At 39.4% G+C, this 19,572-nt stretch overlaps 1 protein-coding gene across 5 annotated transcripts in view; it reads left to right on the top strand.

Annotated features, from left to right (window-relative positions):
• The window catches only part of LOC120770033 (protein grainyhead), a 273,442-nt gene that overhangs the window by 243,693 nt on the left and 10,177 nt on the right, over positions 1-19,572 (top strand). For all 5 annotated transcript variants that reach the window (XM_040097146.1, XM_040097144.1, XM_040097148.1 and 2 more), the window contains one exon: positions 2,344-2,442. In XM_040097146.1, coding sequence (XP_039953080.1) covers positions 2,344-2,442 — 99 coding nt within the window. The remainder of the gene's footprint in view (positions 1-2,343; positions 2,443-19,572) is intronic.

Genomic DNA, 19,572 nt, shown 5'->3' with positions numbered 1-19,572 from the left:
TAAATTGTCACCTGCAAAAACTAAACGTGAAACTAAATATAATTTATTGTATATCATTTGCGTTGGGGGAAAGTCGCCAACACGCACCGCGCGATGCGTAGAAAGTTAGCGCGCGCATGCGCAACTAAACGCACACACGCTCCGGCGCTTTAGGCAGGCGCAAATTTAGCATTTTCATGTGCAGTTTTTATCATTCGATTTACGCGATTAAACCGCGCTATGCTTCTTATGAGCGCTAGGCAAAAAGCATCAAAACACGCCGCGCCTGAATTGGCCGACGCGTTGGTGCAGCTGGCGAAATTAAATCGAAATGCCAGCGCTGACTGCCAGCCGTCTATAGCTAACGGCAAATAGCCAGCGGCTACTGGCAATGGCAACACTGCATTCGAGCAATGACAACAGTGGCGCGGCAGTGCGTGTTGCACGGCAATTAATCGCCTTGTCGCAGACAACACACACACACCATGCAACGGGCGCGCAGCGCTCCAGACTACAAAAATGAAATGTACGAATCAATTTCCGCTGTCTGCGACAAACGCACATGCGCAACCACACAGCGGCACGCCCGACAACGGCAACAGTAACAACAACAACAAACGCCCAGCGTCGGGTGCGCAGAAAAAGCGGTCCGATTGGCGGTCACACGGCTAAACTGGCCCAGCTCGCAGCCGCGCCAGACAAGCTGGCCGCCACAGTTGTTGGGCTGCAAAAGAAAAATTGCAATGGCAACAACAACAGCAACAAGCGCGCCTGCCATTGACTTGGAAAATTGCTGTTTGCGCTATTATTGTTATTTTTATTATTGATCTTGTTGTTGTTGTTGTTCTTGTCATTTGCCGCAGCGCAATGCCCACATATTTCTCATTGCGCGACAACTTGTTGCATCGTCGTGCATTTGTTGTTATGCGGTCTGCGTGCGTGCAGCAATGCCTTGGTGAATTTGATTTTTTTCTTTACCTTTGTTTGCCACATATTGTCACCGCTATTGCGGCTTTCGAACATCCTGCATGTTGCATGCATCATCATTTCACTGCCATGCATTGCTAAAAATGAAACCGTTGCAGCGCAAACGATTTGTGGCATGTACATGCGTTATTCGAGCGAAACAAAGTAGACGAATGCAACAGCAACAACAACAACAGCACGGGCAAAGCAGAAACAATATTATCGGCAATGACAATGCGATTGAACGCGTTACAAGTAAACGACATGTTACATTTCTGTCAATAAGTGAGTGCGCAATGGCAGCAACAACGACTTGGCAAATAAATATATTGATTGCACGGTACACACTTGCCACACTTGCCTCATCTGCCACATTTGCCACACTTGCAACACATGTAATGCTGGCAAATGCGTGCAACATGCAGCAAACACACGGCAACACTCTCAAAACTTGTCATTTTTAAGCAGCAGACTTCCCAGCAGCCACTTGCCACATTGGTCGCCGTTGCGTTTGTGGCACTTGTTGCATTTGTCGAGTGCAAGGTGCGCCGCTGTGGCAACAGCTTTCATGCTACACTTTGCGCTGCTTTAGACACTTGTAAGCGGTTTTATTGTTTCTGTTATTGTTTTTGTTGTTATTGCATTGCTATAACGCCTTGCCACACTGGGCATTGGTTGCATGCATGACATACAAATGCAATCTGTCATGTCTGCTGGCGAGAGCGAGAGCCGCGCACGACCGATTTTCGAATTTTTGTTCAACAACAACAACAAGGACAATAAAAATTAACAACAGCGTCAAAATGTGGAAACAGAACGATAATAAATAAATAAGCGCATGTGAAGGACGAGGCGATAGCGCAAAAAATCGGCTTGTAAATGACAAGCCGACCGAGAATGAGTGCAAATGTAACACAATTACAACAATAACAAAAACAAGCACAAAAAAACAAACAACAAAAGTAACAACAACGACAGTACAGCTGTAACAACGTCGAACCATGACAACTACAACAATTTCGCATGTCAAAGAAATATTATTAATGGCTGTAAAGTAAAGCACACACACTCACATACACACATGAACACACGGTCGTATATCAAAAGCCGCGAGTGTTGCTAATGAAAATTAAATTGAAAAAGGGAAAAAGTTTAGCTGTGACTGCTACAACATGCCTTGTTAATAATGACAACAACACGCGGAGTACGAAAAAAATGCAAAAAGAATAACGACAACAACAACACAGGCATATATATGCAAAATGCGCTGTGTTGCAAGGGAAAAGTGCAGACTTTGGTGACAGACGCCATAAATATTGTTTCAATTTCAATTGTTAATAAACACTTTGCGACCATTTTAAAAATTATGATATTAAATTGTTCTCTTCTACATTTCAGGGTCTACCGTTGCACATTCAAATCGACACATTCGAAGATCCGCGCGATGCACAGGTCTTCCATCGAGGCTACTGCCAAATTAAGGTCTTCTGCGATAAGGTAAGTGCCAGCACACAACTATTATTGCTAGTTGCATGCAGCCACAAACATAAAGTAGTAATAAATGAACAGAACTTGCAACAAGTGCTAATGTACGCCAGCGGCAACATGCGTGCAACAGCAGCAGCAACAAGATTATGCATAATATTTAATCACAGCTTCCATGCAATGGCGGCAGTTGCTGCTGGCGACTAGTCACTGCTGACTGCCGACCGCTGACCGGTGACTGCTGACTGCTGACTGCTGCTTGGCACCCAGTGACAGTTTCGGTAGGCGTCAATCAATGCCAAGTGGCAGCTAACACACCACATACTATTTATAAGCGATTACATTATATTCAAGGGTCGTAACGCACTTACTTTTATTACACACACACACACATACGCAGCGTTGCTTTTGCGACTAGTTGATCGTGCATCCGATTTGGCTGTCATTTCGTCATCAGCGTCGCTCAAAAGGATTATAAAATGCAATTTTGCAGGCATGTTGCAAGCACGTGTGCGTGTGTGTGTGTTTACAAGTTTTTAATTAAAAATTTTGACAGCTGCGAATGTGAATGTCCGTGGCAAGTAGCCGCATAGCTGACACGCGTGCAACGGCCGCCTGCCGCACCTAACTGTACTCACCTAACCGTGTGTGCCGTTGATCTGTGTGATCTGTTGCCTTCGGCTGGCAGTGCGCAGCGCGCATTTTGATTTGATTGACATGCAACGCAATACATTTGCGCACGCAGCCATACAGTTGAAATGAAAAGTCTGTCACGGTGCCACACACACACACACGCAAAATTACAATTAAAACCACAAATAAAACCAGAAGAAAAAAATATTGTGTTGCAAATATTATTGCGTAAGCGGTAAGTGACAGCTATGCAGCTGCCACAGCAGCGCTTCATATTATTGCACAGCACTGTGCCTCCTACTTCATCTGCAACTGCAGCCGCGCACTCCTCCGCATGCCACAACAGCCGCGCGCATCAACGTCACTTCCTCTGCGCATTAAAGTTCGTTGCCAAAGTCTTGCGTTTCGCTGTGACCGCACACACGAAAAGCAACAACAAAACCAACGCAAAGTGGACACCAACTGCTCCACAATCAGTTGTTGCATAACAATATGCGCATTACGTGTGACCGCACGCTGCCGCCCGCCTGCTTGCAACTTGACAGCGGAATCTGTGTCGCCTTCACTTTTGCTGCCCTTTTTCGATTGCATACAAATGCAACGCACCGTTGGGTATATATTTCAATAAATGCATAATAAATATATGCATATGCATGTGTGTGTGTGTGCATATGTGTGTTAAGTAGTTCACCACGCTCGCTTGCCGCCAGGGCTGTCCGTCCAGCCGGTACACCTTGCCGGGTGTCCATTCATGCCACACTGACGCGTAATGTCATTGAATCCGTTGCGACATTGCGGTGTCGTTGCCGTTAAACCCTTGCTCGCTGCTGCTGTTATTGCCGTTGTTGCTGTTATTATGTATTATCATTAATTTTATTGTTGCTATTTTTGTTGTTGTTATTATTGAGCTATGTGAAATTAATACCGCAATCAATGCAAAAGTAATACATGTTCGATAAATGTTTGCTTGTGTTGTTGTTGTTGTGTACTACGTTCCGCCTCGTGGTCAATCTCAGTGCTGCCGCCTGGTGCAACAGCCTACCTTTGCAGCGCGATCAAATGTTCGCCTACCTGATTTATTTCGTTCGCTTCATTCACCGATAAAACGAAATAATGATAGTGCAGAAAACGTACAAAAAAATAACCAAAAAACAACAACAATGCAAAGTCAGCCGCTTGCCCTTCACAATGGAGCGTTATGTGTTGCTCACACTGATTTTTTTCTGGAGTTGTTGGGCAACCTCAAGCGTAGGCGTCCATAGCAGAGCAGCAAGTGCAGACTCTTTTTGGTTTGTGGCAGAACAGTATTTCTTTAATTCTTTTTTTTCACATATAAAATTTTGCAAAAAATATTTGAAATGCGTAGAGGAGAGTTTCAAAGTAATAATAGAAAAAAAAATTAAAAAAATTGGTGCTTAGTATAGTGCAAATAGTTTGCTCGATATTAATATATTGCATAGTCGAAAAAGTCTTTTCGTATTTCTAACCAAACTTTAAATTTATTTTTTTATATTTATAATGAATTTTAATGAACTTTAATGAACCAAATATGCACCATTTTGGTAGACCACTTTTTGCCATTTTTCCAATATTTACCTCAAGTACAAAATCTCCTCACACACGCAATATATGTTTGCAGCGTAAACTTGCCACAAAAAACGTGCCATGCAAATGCCGCGGCGAAAGCAAATTTCCCAGCAAATTGTCGCAGCAATATGTGTTTAGGCCAATATGTGCTACAAAATATATATGCTCTACATATACGTGGGCATCCTGAATCCCAAAATCTGCACACTGTCGCCACGTACCCGAAAATCCCAAACAAAGACGCCGAAAAATGTTGTAAACGGCTCGACATTGATTGTCAGCGAGTGCAAAAAGCTGCCAAAAACAAAAAACAAACAAAAAAAATTTTAAAACAGCAAAATCATTGTACAATAACAAAAACATTGTACAGCAACATAAGTGCCCAAAACTGCAGCACCAAAAACTATATGCGTCAACAACGGACACCCGAAATTTAATAACAGCGACAAGTGTGACCTTAAAACTGCTTATCGGCTTTTATGCAGCATGCAGCTTTATACAACTACAACAACACAAATACATGTGTGTACAAGTAATTTTGCCCCTTTTAAAAGTTGCCAACGCTGCCTGCAACACTGCCGCGCCTACACACTTTGATGTTGCACATTGTATGTTTGGCAGCAGCTTTTTATTTTGATTTTAATTTTCAGTTTTCGTATTTCGTTTATATTTTTTTAAATTTTTTATTTTTTTTTTTTTTTTTTTTTAATTTTTTTATATTTGTTATACACTTTTTTGTTGCATTTTAAATTTTTTTCTTTGTTTTTACATGAGTTTTTGGTTTTGCGGCGTGTTTCTGCATTGTTGCCCTTCAAAAAAGTGTCCTGTTTGCAGCAAAGTGCTTTTAGGTTGGCCCTTCACTTTTCGGTTGTCAAAATGCTTGGCTTTTATTTTTTTTTCAATTTTTCGATGAAAAAAAATTATAAAGCGCAAACTCGCGTATTTTTATGCTCTTATTTTTGCAATTCTTACAGCTTGTTGCACTTATGCAATGTTTTTTTGTTTTCGCTACTTTTTCTCGGTTTTTGACGACATCTCGGCAGTCGCTAGCAATTTTAATAAGCGCTTTAGTGATTGCTGCAAATTAAATAATATAGTTTTTGAATGCCAATTTGTATGTTTTTTAAGTTTTTTGTTTCAGTTTCCATTCCGCACATTTATTTTTATACCCTCAACGGGGTATACTAAGTATACATGTTCATCAATTTTTGAGATATCGATCTGAAATTTGTATTATGAACCGAAACAACGGTAAAATTTCCGAAGAAAATTGTTCAGATCGGACTTTTATAGCATATAGCTGCCATACATATAAACTGACCAATCAAAATCGAGGTCTTGTGAGAAAACTTTTTTTGTATGACAAGATATCTACGCGAATTCAACATTTTTTCGTAATGGTACATACTTGTTTATTTATTCATTTATTAGTATAAATATAAAAAAAATAAGTTGAAATTTGATCAGAAATACGAAAATACTTTTTCGACTACCCAATATATCTTTGGTCCATATAGCTCTAAAATATCCTAAGAAATCATTCATTGGCCGATCAAAATCAAGACAAATATTTTTTTATACGCTTAAATGCCATAAAAACCGTACATGTGTAGGGTATTATGGCTTCGCCGCAAAGCTAACGTTTCTTATTACTTATTTTAATTTTTTTTTATATTTTCTGTTGCATTAAGTTCGCCACTGCAACTGCTTTTATTACTACTTGCAGCATGTCATTACTGCGAAAATATGTATGACCGTATATGGTATCCTTAAGTGTTGCAGTTTTTGTTGGTGTTGTTGTTTTTGTTACTGTTCTACTGATTACATTGCTGTTCGCCGCGGTTACGCCCTGTAATTGCACGCTTATCGCGCTATCAATTATATGGACACATACAAACATACATATATGCTTGATCATATAAATACATATACAATATATGTATGTATGTATATATAGGTGTGCATGCATGCATATAACTGTATGTACAGAAATAATACACAATAATTGCCCGCTTTGGACATACCAATCGCGCCCTATCGATCGCAAGTCGCAGAGGTCGTGCGAAGGGCTTTAATTTTCGGCAGCGAATTGGGCTCGCAACTAAATTTGCAACTTCGTGCGCAGGTTTTATGTTCGCGAAACAGCATGTACAAATATATTTACATTACACACACATATTTACAACAGTAATAAAGTGCAACCGAAGGCGGTACCTTCTCATTTTTTAGCGTTGTTTAGCAGTCCATCAACAGCCGACTTAATTATTGTTATTGTTGTTGTTTTTGACAGATATAGCGCTCAAGTTATGCTGACTTTAGATGCTCATGTGGCACTATATGTATAGCTCCAATACTGATATTGACACAAATAAGTTTTTTCCTAATTTTTCTTACCATCTTTTTTGGGTCATTCCTAAAAACAGAAGTAATATCAATAATAAGTAATAAAAGTATAAATCGACTTGATTTTTCTTAAACAATTTTGATAATCTGATATGATTTCCACATATGCATCTATCATCTTCAATACCAATAGTGTTGAAGGCTTCGAAAAATGCGTGCTGCTCTATTTGGCAGTCTCAGAAAAGCGCATAAAGCAAACCGCGCGCATGCATCTTAAGTGTACGCGTTGCTAAGCCGGACATATAGCAGTTTGGCGCACAAATTATGGCTACATATATTACCTAAGTAAGTGCGCTTGTATGTGTGCTTCAAGTGATCTATGCGGCGCACTGCCCGACATCCATACCACTTGTGACAGCAATAAATTTCGGCACTTCTGCCACTTTACACACAAGCGCTGCCTACGAACAGCAAATACATAGCATTGAGAAAAGCAAACGCTGCGCTGCAACATCAACTTACATACGTGAGTAGACTACGCGCGCGCGTTGAAATAGACACCGAATGTTGCCGCGGCCATGAGAGCGGCTAGCGCGTCTCACCTCGGCGCATTGCGGCTAATTTCACAATCAATATCGCAGCGCGCATATCAGTATCGGTAACAAGAGCAACAACAACAAGTACAGCACGCAAAATACAAGCAAAAATAACAAATATTCAAAGTTATAACGGCATGCGCGTTATTTAGGAGAATTTATGCCGCACGGCTTGCGCGCACCACAACACAAAACGACGCGCAATACATCACTTGCGTTCAACGCGCTACACAAGCGGATGTGGCTGCTGCCGCATCAGCATGCTTGAACTTTCGTTGTCTGGGCAAGCGCACCAAATTTGCTTATGAAACGCAAGTCCACTTTGAGGGAGTGCACGCGCATGGCTGATTTTACTTTGAATTTAGCGAAAAATTTGGCGCAACGAATGCGCGCGCAGCCTCACTGAACCCGTGCAACGCTTGACGCTTATCGAATATATTTACCGCTTCATTAGCGATTTCGTTCGCAGCTAATATCATTAGCGCCGCCATCTAATCTGCGCCGAAATGCACCAACGCCTTCACCGGCGCCGCCGCCATCGCCGCTTGCTGCAGCATCCGCAAAGTATAATCACCGTTAATCCTCGCTTATAGTCATATATGCACTTGCGTGTACGTGCAGTTGACCGCCACATCCCGTTGTATATTGGCTGTACAGTTACACGCCACAACGCCGTTGCTAAGTCCACCGCCAATGATGCGCATCAAAATCAAATCGAAATCTGCATGCAACACGGCCGTAAGCCGCATGCATATTCATTTGCATGTGTGTTTGCATATACAAATGATTTTGTGTTGCAGCTGCGGCAATTTGATTGCCACTTGAGTTTGTTGCCTTTTTGTTTGCCACATTATTTGCTACATGCAACATGCCTATTAACTTGCTTCTCATTTTGCTATGCGCGCCAGCATTTTTGCCACCAATTGCCATACAAGGATGCTCGGCGCGGCAGCAACTCGTCTCTTGCTTGTGTTGCGCATCTGAACGCGGTGCAGCGTTTGCTGTTGGCAAAGACACCCGCTGCCGCGTTCGCTCTACGGCTATGCGCAGCAAAACGGCGCGCCGCAAAATCACTGCCTTTGTATGTATGTATATGTGCTGTTATTGTTGTTGCTGCTGATTCCACTCACAGCGCGGCGATAACTCTAATGCGAAATTGACATGTTGCCGGCAATTGAATGAATGGCAACCGGACAGACGGATCAGAATGTATGAACGCGCCTCTGCGCGGACGAATTGATGGACATAAGCATAAGAGTCTATACATATGTTCATGCTTGGCATTATACCCTTGTTAAGTTGTATGTATATAGTTAGTTGTACGCTAACCACCAGCTGGAGGCAACGAAAGCGCTTAACTCGTAAGAGTATATGCAAGACTATTAAGAATCAAAATATGGTGATAATGAGTTGCACAGTGGGACGCATGATCATTAGATGTGCACAGTTTTAAAATATATACCTCCATTGTTTTTTGGAAATTTCATTATCATTTGGGATTTTTATCCATCTTTAATTAGAAATCCAAACTCCAGGAATAATGAATCATCTTTAATAAACTGTCCTAATGAACAAATAAACTATTTCATTGTTATTTAGAACTGGAACCTTAAATGTAGGCAACGTTTTCTGTACACAAACTAAAAACACAGTAGACTAAAAACCATAGTCTACAATTAGGCATATTTTATCGAAGTCACACACCTTTTACAAACCGAATTTATTCACTGTATGAGATGGGATACATAATGATTAGACGCGCACAGATCTGAAATATATGCTGACATTATTTTTGAAATTTCAATATCATTTGGACTTTTTAGAGACAAAGAAGAATTACCCTTTTATATTAGACATCCAAACGCCAGAAATCATTATGTTAATAAACTGACGTAATAAGTAAACTATTTAGTTGTTATTTATAACTGAAACCCTAAATCTAGGCAACGTTTACTGTACGCAAACAAAAAATACAGCAACTCAAAAAAATCAAAGTCTACATTTAGGAATGTTTTAGCGAAGTCACATACCTTTTACAAACCGAATTTTTTCACTGTATAGAATGAACTGACTTTATGTTTGTCTAAATGAAAAATATTAGGAAAGCATTTAATAAGAAATCTGAAAGAAATTGTTGAGGCAACATTGAATTGATAAAAAATTATGATTAATTCACTGTACAAATATGGCTGGCAAGCGCTAGCGGCAAAGACAGCAGCCAGCACAAGAGTCTATTATTTAAGTGAACTGTATAGATGCATATGTATGTGTATATCTTAAAAGCCAACAATTTATATCAAATGTGGCACATCAAATAGCAATAACTACGAAAACTGCAATCACTTGCATATATACGGAAAGCGGCAAGAAAATTCAAAATAATTACAACAAACATAGAGTTTAAGACTGGCAACAAAATGCAACAAGTATTCTTCTCCTTTTCTTGTTTTTGTTTTCTTTGCTGTCACTTATACAAAAGGATCTTTTTTAACTTTCGCGCCAACGAGGTTCAAGAGAAATTCCATATACGCAGTGGCGAATTAATATATGCAACACAACAACAACAATGCAACCGGGAAAAATTTTAATAATAAGAATGTGAAAATCGCTGCAACAACAGCAACAAAAATCGGCAGCAGCAGCAGCGCCTACCATGTGGCGGCAATAAATTTTACGAAATTCTGATTTATTGCGCCGAGCAGACGCGCTCCCGACGCCTCCGTGCTGCGGCCAGCAACTAGCGGTATTTGCTGGCATTCTTTTGCATACGCGCTTGTCGTTTTCTGCTTCCTCGTATTGTGTTGCACTTAGTGCGAGCGTCGGTTTTTTCCCATTTTTTAATTTTTTTTTTAGTTTTATTTTTATTTTTTTTACATTTTTTTTAGCACAACTTGTGTTTTTGGCGGCAGCACTCCTGCTGCTGCCATGCAATTTGTGTTGCGCCTTGTAAGCCGTGAGGCTGATATGCCGCAGCTGATAATTACATGCATGTGGCAGCAACAGGCAACAAGGATGCAACGCACACTCACCAAAACGGCATCCACCAGCGCTACCACCGGCTAAGCCAGCGCCAATTGTTACAACATGCTACATTTATGTATGTGCAACAAACTTGTTGCAAGCTGTACACTTGCCACTTACATATGCGCATTTGCATTCTTAATTGTTGCATATGGTCGCGGCTGTGTGTAGCGCCATGCGCGTTGTGACAAACCTCTTTCATGCTTTCGCTGCGCGCTGGGGCGTAACTTTTATTGTCGCACGCTTACACGTTAATTGTTCGGATGTAATTGGCTCGCAGCTACAAGGCTGTACTATTTGCTTTACAAAAATGCAGTGATCAACATGCAGCTGCAGCAAGTGGACAATAAGAGAGTTGATACCGCAATTATTGTGATTTGGTGTTACAGAAATTTCTTAGAGGACCTCCTGAAATATTTTAGATTCCATAGGTTCCGAATCTCCTATTTTTGAGTAAGCACCTAGTAGAGTCTTCCAGAATGACTAACACTTCTTTGGCTCAAACATTTACTTCCGAGCCACTTCTTTTTAAGTGAAAAGTTAATAATCAAAGGTTGGAAAAACATTTTCTCCACTTAGAAGTCGTTGCTTTCAAAGATATACTTGCAACACAGCTAATTTCACACTTAAATCGCACTGAACAAAGTATATTAAGTTAATCACAAAGCTTGTAACATCCAGAAAGACACTTTATAGACCCATGATAATACACATATCTATAAAAAAAACTACGTCACGAGCTGGGTCGATTTAACCATGTCCGCCTTTATGTAAGAGTATATACCCGAACTAGTCACTTAAATTTTGAGATATCGATCTGATATTTTGCATACATCTTTTTTCTTCTCTTCTCTTCTTCCCACGTCGGAAACGCCGATATCAGACCACTATAACATATAGTTGCCATACAAATTCAACGATCAAAGTCAAGCTTTTGCATGGAAAAACTTTTTATTTTACAAGCTATCTTAACGAAATTGGGCACAAATCATTACAAGCAAGCAACGTTACAATCTCCAAACAAATTGTTCAGATCGGATTACTATAGCATATGGCCATCATACCAATTAATCGATAAAAAATCTAAACCTTATATTGAAAACTTTTTTATTTGACAATATATCTTCACGAAATTTTACATAGATTATTGCCTGAGGCAAGGCTACAAGCTCCTCAAAATTTATTCAGATCGGAATACTATAGCATATAGCCGTCATACAAACAGAACGATTAAAATCAACCGCTTGTATAGAGAACTTTTTTATCTGACAAGATAGCTTCACGGAATTCAGTACAGATTATTTTTGAAGGGCACTGTATAAACTCCGAACAAATCGTTAAGATCAGACTACTATAGCATATAGCTGCCATACAAACTTATTGCTCAAAATCAAATTATTTTTAGTTTTAAAGAATATTAAAGCTTAGATACAGTTGAGTTGATGTTTCTTTCTCGTTTTCTTTCGTTTTCTATCGTTTTCTATTAAATTCTGCAAGCCTTACAAATTTCAGGACCCCAACTACAACAACAAACCCATAGAGATGCGCATATTTTCAAGCTTAAAGAACTTAACTCCTCATTTCATTGCGCAATACTGCGTGCCACTGCAGGCGTGGCGCTTAATTAAGCATTAAAAAATGGCAAAATATGGTCGTCGGCAATAAATGTCCGATAGCAAATTGGACAGCGAAGTCTTCAATACGCAGCAGACGCAAACGTAAGACTTAAGCGACAAACTTGTTTGTGCAACGAGGCAAAGCAGAGTGCGCAATTGCTTAAAATCTAGCTGATTTTCTTAATAAACGCACAAACACGCACATCCACACACACCAGCAACAAATAGATAAGCTAATAGGCGCACACACACGCATACACACAGTTACAAAGGTGCATATTTTTATCAACGACAGCAAAATCCATTAAACGCACAATTTAAAAACCGTAGTTGGGAAATTAAAAATTGTGATTGATTGCTAATTACGGCAGGCAAATGCCCACACTAATGCGCAAATATATGCAGTGAAAAATGTCTGTCCATATGCATATATGCATGTAAGCAAGCGAACGAACGCTTTTACAAATAAAGGCATTCAAGCGTGTAAACAAACAGTCGCTTAGCTGAGGACTGCGCCACAGGCGCCTGTGACACGTGCATTCAACTGTGCACATATATAAGTACCACAAACATATATCTATCATATATTTATAGGTATATTGCATATATATTTTTCCGCTGGCTTATAAAAGCGCATTAAATGCACAGTGTTGTTGTAAAAGCTTGAAAACAGCTTTCGCTAGAATCATGGATGCTACAAAAATGGCAATATCAAAAAAAAAAAATACGAATAACAACAAAAAGACAGCTAAATAAATAAATTGTTGAGCAGTATATAAAAAATGTGGAGAAAGATTAAAATGAAATTTCCATTAATGCCACCGCAGCAACACATACTATGTCTGGCTGCAGTCACCAAACACACACACGCACACAGCTACAAGTATAAGCAAGTTACGGGCATTGCAGTCGGCGACGCCTCTCGCCTCTTTCTGCCAGCGCAATTAAATATTTAAATGCCGCCACCATCAATTGAATGGCAACAGCATCAATAATGTTGCATATTTATTAGCCAGTTGTTGTTGCTGGCATTGTTGTTGGCTATGAGTGTCGCTGCCGCAGCACTTTTCGCTATTTTTTCCACATTTCTTCTTCTTTCAGTAAATAGCCATTAGCTGTCAGTTCGAGCAGCAAAACTAAAAGCGCGCCACGTTGTTGTAATTGTGTTTATTGTTGTGTTTCCGTTTCTTTTTGCTTATTTCTTATTTGCGCCATTTCAATCGCCTGATATGCAACTCAATTTCCACCATCCTGCCATCAACCATCGCAAAACACGGTCTCTGCGCACTGTGTTGTTGTTGCACTCAATCAAAAATTCTCCCAACTCGCATTCAATATTACATATCAGCTGCCGGCTGGCCATGAGCAACACATAATTCGTATGTTTGTGTATGTATGCGCACGCAACACACACACCATTAAGTGGCAATCACTTTATTTCGCCTCGGCTTTCGTGTCGATTTCGTCCATGTCCATCGCTTGATGGTCAATACACTTAACTGTTTTATGAAAACGGCCCAAAGCTGTCACTTTAAGCTATTAGCAATTGTTGCATTTGCATTGCCTTTGTTGTTGTTGCTGCTGCATGATGGAAATATTGTAGTTGTTATCGCCAGCGCTTGTTGTTGCTTTATCCATCACATGCGCTTGTTTGTCGTTGGCGCGTAAATTCACTCAACAAATTTCCCACTTAATATCGGTGTATAGCGCACTTGGGTCTTTTGCCTAAGAGGCTGAACCAGTTAAGGTGTTGAACGATAACAAACAACTATTCTTGTTTCCCTCTTTGTCGTTTTGTGGTAGGTGGCGTGTGGTGTTGGTGAACTCTTTGCTTTGAACTCCCAGTATATTTATATGTATGAATGGATTCAAATTTTTTTTCGAGCAGAGATCCTCAATTCGGCAGCATTCTTTAAAGTAATTAGACAAATAAGTTTTACCGTTACAACAACATTTTTCTTAAACACACATGTTCACATAGAAAAAATACAATAAAAAATGCTTCAAAATAAAATTAAATAAGTTAATAACTTTGAAGAAAAACATATTTTTTTTATACCCTGAACAGAATAAATTAAATTTGCCGTCTATATATACGCGACCTAGCCACTCAGTTTCTTTGATATTATTCTGAAATTTTGCACATATTATTTTCTCTTCTAAAGGCTGCTCATGTGTCGGAATCACCAATATCTGACAACTATAGCATATAATCAAGTCTTTGTATGAAAAACTTTTTTATTTGACAAGATATCTGCACGAAATTTGGCACATATTACCTTCTATGAAAAAACTACAATTCGCAAAAAAATTGTTCAGATCGAATCACATTAGCATATAGCTGTCATACAAACTGATCGGTCAAAATCAAGTCTTTGTATGAAAAACTTTTTTAATTCACAAGCTATCCTCACCACATTTTTCTCAGATTATTATCCAAGGCAACAATATAATGTCCGAATAAATGGTTCAAATCGGACCACTTTAGCATATAGCTGCCATACAAGTTGATCGTTCAAAATTACGTCTTTGTAAGAAAATCTTGTTTTTTTGACTAGATATCTTCACGAAATTTGACACATATTACTGTCCAGGCCAAAGCCACAATTGCTTAAAAAATTGTGCAGATCGGATCACTATGGCATATAACTGCCCCACACACTGGGCGATCAAAATCAAGACAAGTTCTTTACTTAATCTTCAAGTCTCGAAAAAATATACATGTGCAGGGCATTAAAGCTTGTCTGCAACTGCAGTGACGTTTTTCCTGTTTTTTGTCTTATATTAGCTCACATCTGAGTTGCCTTTAAATCTTAATTAATTTAAATTAAAAGTTTAATATTCAATAATCTTAAATTCCACAATTAATTTTTTCCATTTTTCTCCATTCACACTTACCCATTAATATTTTATTATTATTCATATATATTCAATTAACTATTCCCTTATTCGCCTCGCCATTTCACCGTTTCCACTTTAGCCCACCTCTGCATAAATCATAAATTAATTTCTCATTGCATAACGCTCCACTCAACTTGGTTCTGCACTTAATTTGCATCGAAACTCCACGCTCGCTAATCAACGATTTGCCGCTATTTCACATGCGACTATTTTTAGCGCGCAACGCGCACTACGCCATCGTAGCAGGCAGCAGCAGTGGCAAGGATGTGCGCCCGGATATGTGGACGTGTCTAACAATCAGCGAATTTCCGGCATTTTATTTCTTAATTACGCGCGAACGCACTCGAACGCGGAGCCGGCCAGCACCAGCATCAGCAGAACCATAATCTTGGCAACAGCTCATTTGTAAACACACACACACACGCGCGTATACTTATCAGCTCGGGCACAAATTGGCAATTGTAATATATGCCAGTTACTTTGCATATACACACTTACATACAGATATGTATGTGCATAGATGTGCAGCTAGAAATGCGCCTATCGCTGTTTTTACTCCACAAACGACGTCCACATCTATAAATTATACGATCTTATAACTATAAAGCGCCTATCTGCATCCAATCGCGCCAAACGACCATTGACAGCTGCGGCACAACGCGGCCGCGGCGGAGTAGCTGGGCTGCCGCTGAGGCTGAGGAGCGATCAAAGTTGGCAAGTCGCATCCGCAATGTCGGTTGAACTAACTCATTTCAGCGCTGTAAGTGTATGTGTGTGTGTGTGCCTTATCACAATGCTACGCGAATTCTTAAGCAAATGGCATTTGGTGATGAAGAGGCTCCATGCAACAAGCGGCACATGCTTGTATGCGTCGCAGGGAACACACTCACACACACATAGTCAAGTGGACAGCGCGCTTGGCAAATTAAGTCAGCGACTAAGTGAGGCATGCAACAAACGGCGTACGGCATGCGGCATGCAACATTCGTACACAGTGATTAGACTGTTACATGTCCACTTTAGTTGCTGTCTTTTCAATATTACCACTGCGTTTGCCTCATGCAAGCATCTTCAGCTGTACACACTGTCGCTCTATTTAGTTGAATTTCTTTATTTTGTTCTCATTTTTAAGATTTCTTGTTTTTTTTTTGGTTTTTTTTTGTTTTTGTTAGTCTTATTCACTTTTTTCTGGTATCTGGTACACTTTGCCGTCCACATAATTGCGGTCGCGCTGCACTCTAACGATCGATGCCACTATCGCTGCCGCCGCGCGCTGCTTCGCCTTGCTTCGGCCTCATCTTCAACATCGGACGCGGCATCAGCGCAGCAACATTAACTGCATACATGCTGAACTTATTGCTCTGCTTTCTGTCTCCATTTGGCTGGTTCATTGTTCGCCGCGGTATGGCTGTGCCTCTGACTGGCCATTCGTCAGCACGCCTGCGTATTTCCAATCACTGAGTGGGGACATTGCTTAACAAAAGTGATTAAATGCCTTACTGTGTTTCGCGTGGGTTTTCTTGGTGGTAGCGAAATGTTTCGGTGCTTTTGTTGTTTTATCGGCTGATTTTGTGTGTTCAATATTATTTTTATGTTTTTTAATATTTTTTTTTTAATTTTTGGATTATACGTTTACTTAGTTTTTCTTCAGAACATTGGAAAATAGTTATATTAAGTTCCGAGTTATTGATCCGATCTCGTAAGAAATAAATCATTTTTTTATTTAAAAACGGAATTAGAGGAAAAGATATTTAGTCTTTTGTTGAGCTATTAATCCTCTTCTTCCTCTAATTCCTCTTTTAGATCAAAGAAAAAGTTATATATTCGAAAGATCAGATCAATAAGCTCAGCAGCAATTTTTAAAATTTCCAAAATGGTTTAATGCTAAAACAAAAACAACAACAAAAACGAACAAAAGTGCATTTTTCAATAATGCACAGTGCAGTGAGGGAATTTCGGGTTTAAAAATCTAGAGCTAAGAAGAAGGAGGCCTCTTCAACGAATAAAGAGATCGGTTTTTAAGGATTTCTGACAATTTTTGTGGTAACTACGTCCTGTTCGACAGCTTTTAGGAACTTTTATTTTAGCTGGGAATTAAAAACTGATCAGCGTGAGGAGATCAGTCGATTTAGCCATGTCAGTATGTTTGTATAAACACGAACTAGTCGCTCAGTTTTTGAGCTATCGACCTGAAACTGTACACACGATCTTTTCTGCTCATTTGTTGGATATCGTACTACTATAGTCTATAGCAGCCATACAAATTGACCCATCAAAAATCATATTCTTTACGGAAAACTTTTTTATTTAACAAGATATCATTACGAAATTCACCATAGATCATTGTCCAAGGCAGCGCCATAAGAAGCTCCGAAAAAATTGTATAGATCGGAATACTATAGCATATAGCTGCCGTACAAACTGACCGATCAAACTCACGAAAAATATTTTTTATAACTTTTTATGTCTTAAAACTCACTTTATGTCAAAGACTCACAGAAAATATTTTTTATAACTTATAATGCACCAATAAAGAGTATTATGGTTCCAGTGCAGCCGAAGTAGACGATTTTCTTGTTTTTTAAAATTATCAAGATTTTATAGGTTTTTTGGTATTATTTTTTTCGCTCATGTTCCTTGATCAGCAAACTGATGCAAGTTTCTGTTACTCTAAAATGGAATTTGAAAAGTATTTCCGTTTAATATAACCCTACTCAACTTAAAAACTCCAGACCCTACCATATATACATATACAGACTATCAAATATATACCTCCTCCAACAACTTCTGAGCTAAGTGCAAATCTTCGGTCACATTCACCAACATTATTCCACAATAAATGTCGCCAGCGAGGCATTTGCATAATTGGTTGCAGTAGCCAATCAAGCCATTATCGTTTGTACCCTTCAGCGTGCATCAACATACATGTAAAAGCATGTGATGAGTGCTTTTAACTTCATTTCTGCTATTTCGCCGTTGCGGTTTCTTTTTTTTCATTTTTTAAGAAACAGTTTTTTTTATTGAAACGCAGACATTTTCTACAATTTGTGGCGCATTTATTGCGCTGCCGCGGCTTGCAGTTATTCTCAGCTGTCCGAGCGCCAGCAGGCAGGTTCTTATAAGCTTTTTATTATATATATACTAATCAATTGTACTAGCGAGCGCCGCTACACGCTGATGGCTTCATTAGTTTGATGCATTGCATTGGCTGACAAAGTTCATCAGCGGGTCATTTATTTAGCATTTGTGTCAACACTAGCCTCTGTGCTGCATGTAGCGACTTAGACAAGTTGTGCATAGCAACTCATATGTGTATATACACATGTGTGTGTGTGTGGTGAGCGCTTTAGATACTCTGCTGTCAACACTCTACAATTAAGTGGCTCCATAGATCATATTGAACAGCATCAAGGTTGCTGTGATTGTTTTTGTTTTTGTTGTTGTTATTGTTGTTGCTACTACTGAAATTAGCCGCTGTAGAATTGCGCTTGACTTTGGATTTATTTGCCGCATAAAGCGAAGCATAAATCAAGCTAAACATTGTCAACGCAGTCATTTTTCTTGCCACAGCATATGTACATACATATACATACCTACATATATGTTCATATAAATACATATGTATACTTATATACGCGATACCTTTTTAGGCGCGTGCGTATGCTGAAGCGCAACAGTAAGGCTGGAGAAACGTCAGCTAACATTTTTATTGTTGTTGTTGTTGTTTTTTACTTCTTTTTTTATTTGCTATCTTTGCTATGTGCGCTGTCACTGTGTCACTGCTTGTTGTTGCCGCCGCTCTACTACCAGCAGCCCACCCATGCAATCAACATCAGCGCCTTAACAGCGCGCTGTCAAATGACTGTTACCACCGCTGTCCAAAACTTAGACCACAGCGCTGCTGTATTTGACTGATTTCGTCTTTCATACACATATTTCACACACATACTTACATCTGCATATGTTTACACTATATAGATATTTGGCTTGTATAGTATTTGAAAATTTCAGTGATGTTATAATATTCATTACTTCTAACTACTTAAAATCCAATTTTTTGTGCTTTTTAACACACTTACCACACAATATTTTATTATGACCCCGCCAAGCCGCTTGAGGAAAAAATCAATTAACTGCAACACACACACACTGTCACTAATGAAATGTGCGCTCGATAATAATTCAATCACATATGCATGACTAGCTGACAGTAATATTAGCAACAACAACAACTACAATAAAGTCGCACCAAATCGCAAACAACAAGAGCAATCAAGAAGCAATCATAAAATACTCTTTAGCCATAAGCTAACGAGAGTGTGCACAAGAAATACCAGCACAAAAAAAAAGTTGAAGAAAAAATAAAAAATAAACTGAATTCGAGCAAATAACCAACGAACCCAACGCAAACAAAAGACTTAAGCAACGAACGTGACTGCGCGCCG

The sequence above is a fragment of the Bactrocera tryoni genome, chromosome 3 (genome assembly GCF_016617805.1).
Source record: "Bactrocera tryoni isolate S06 chromosome 3, CSIRO_BtryS06_freeze2, whole genome shotgun sequence".
NCBI lineage: Eukaryota > Metazoa > Arthropoda > Insecta > Diptera > Tephritidae > Bactrocera > Bactrocera tryoni.
This window is presented reverse-complemented; position numbering and strand designations above follow the sequence as displayed.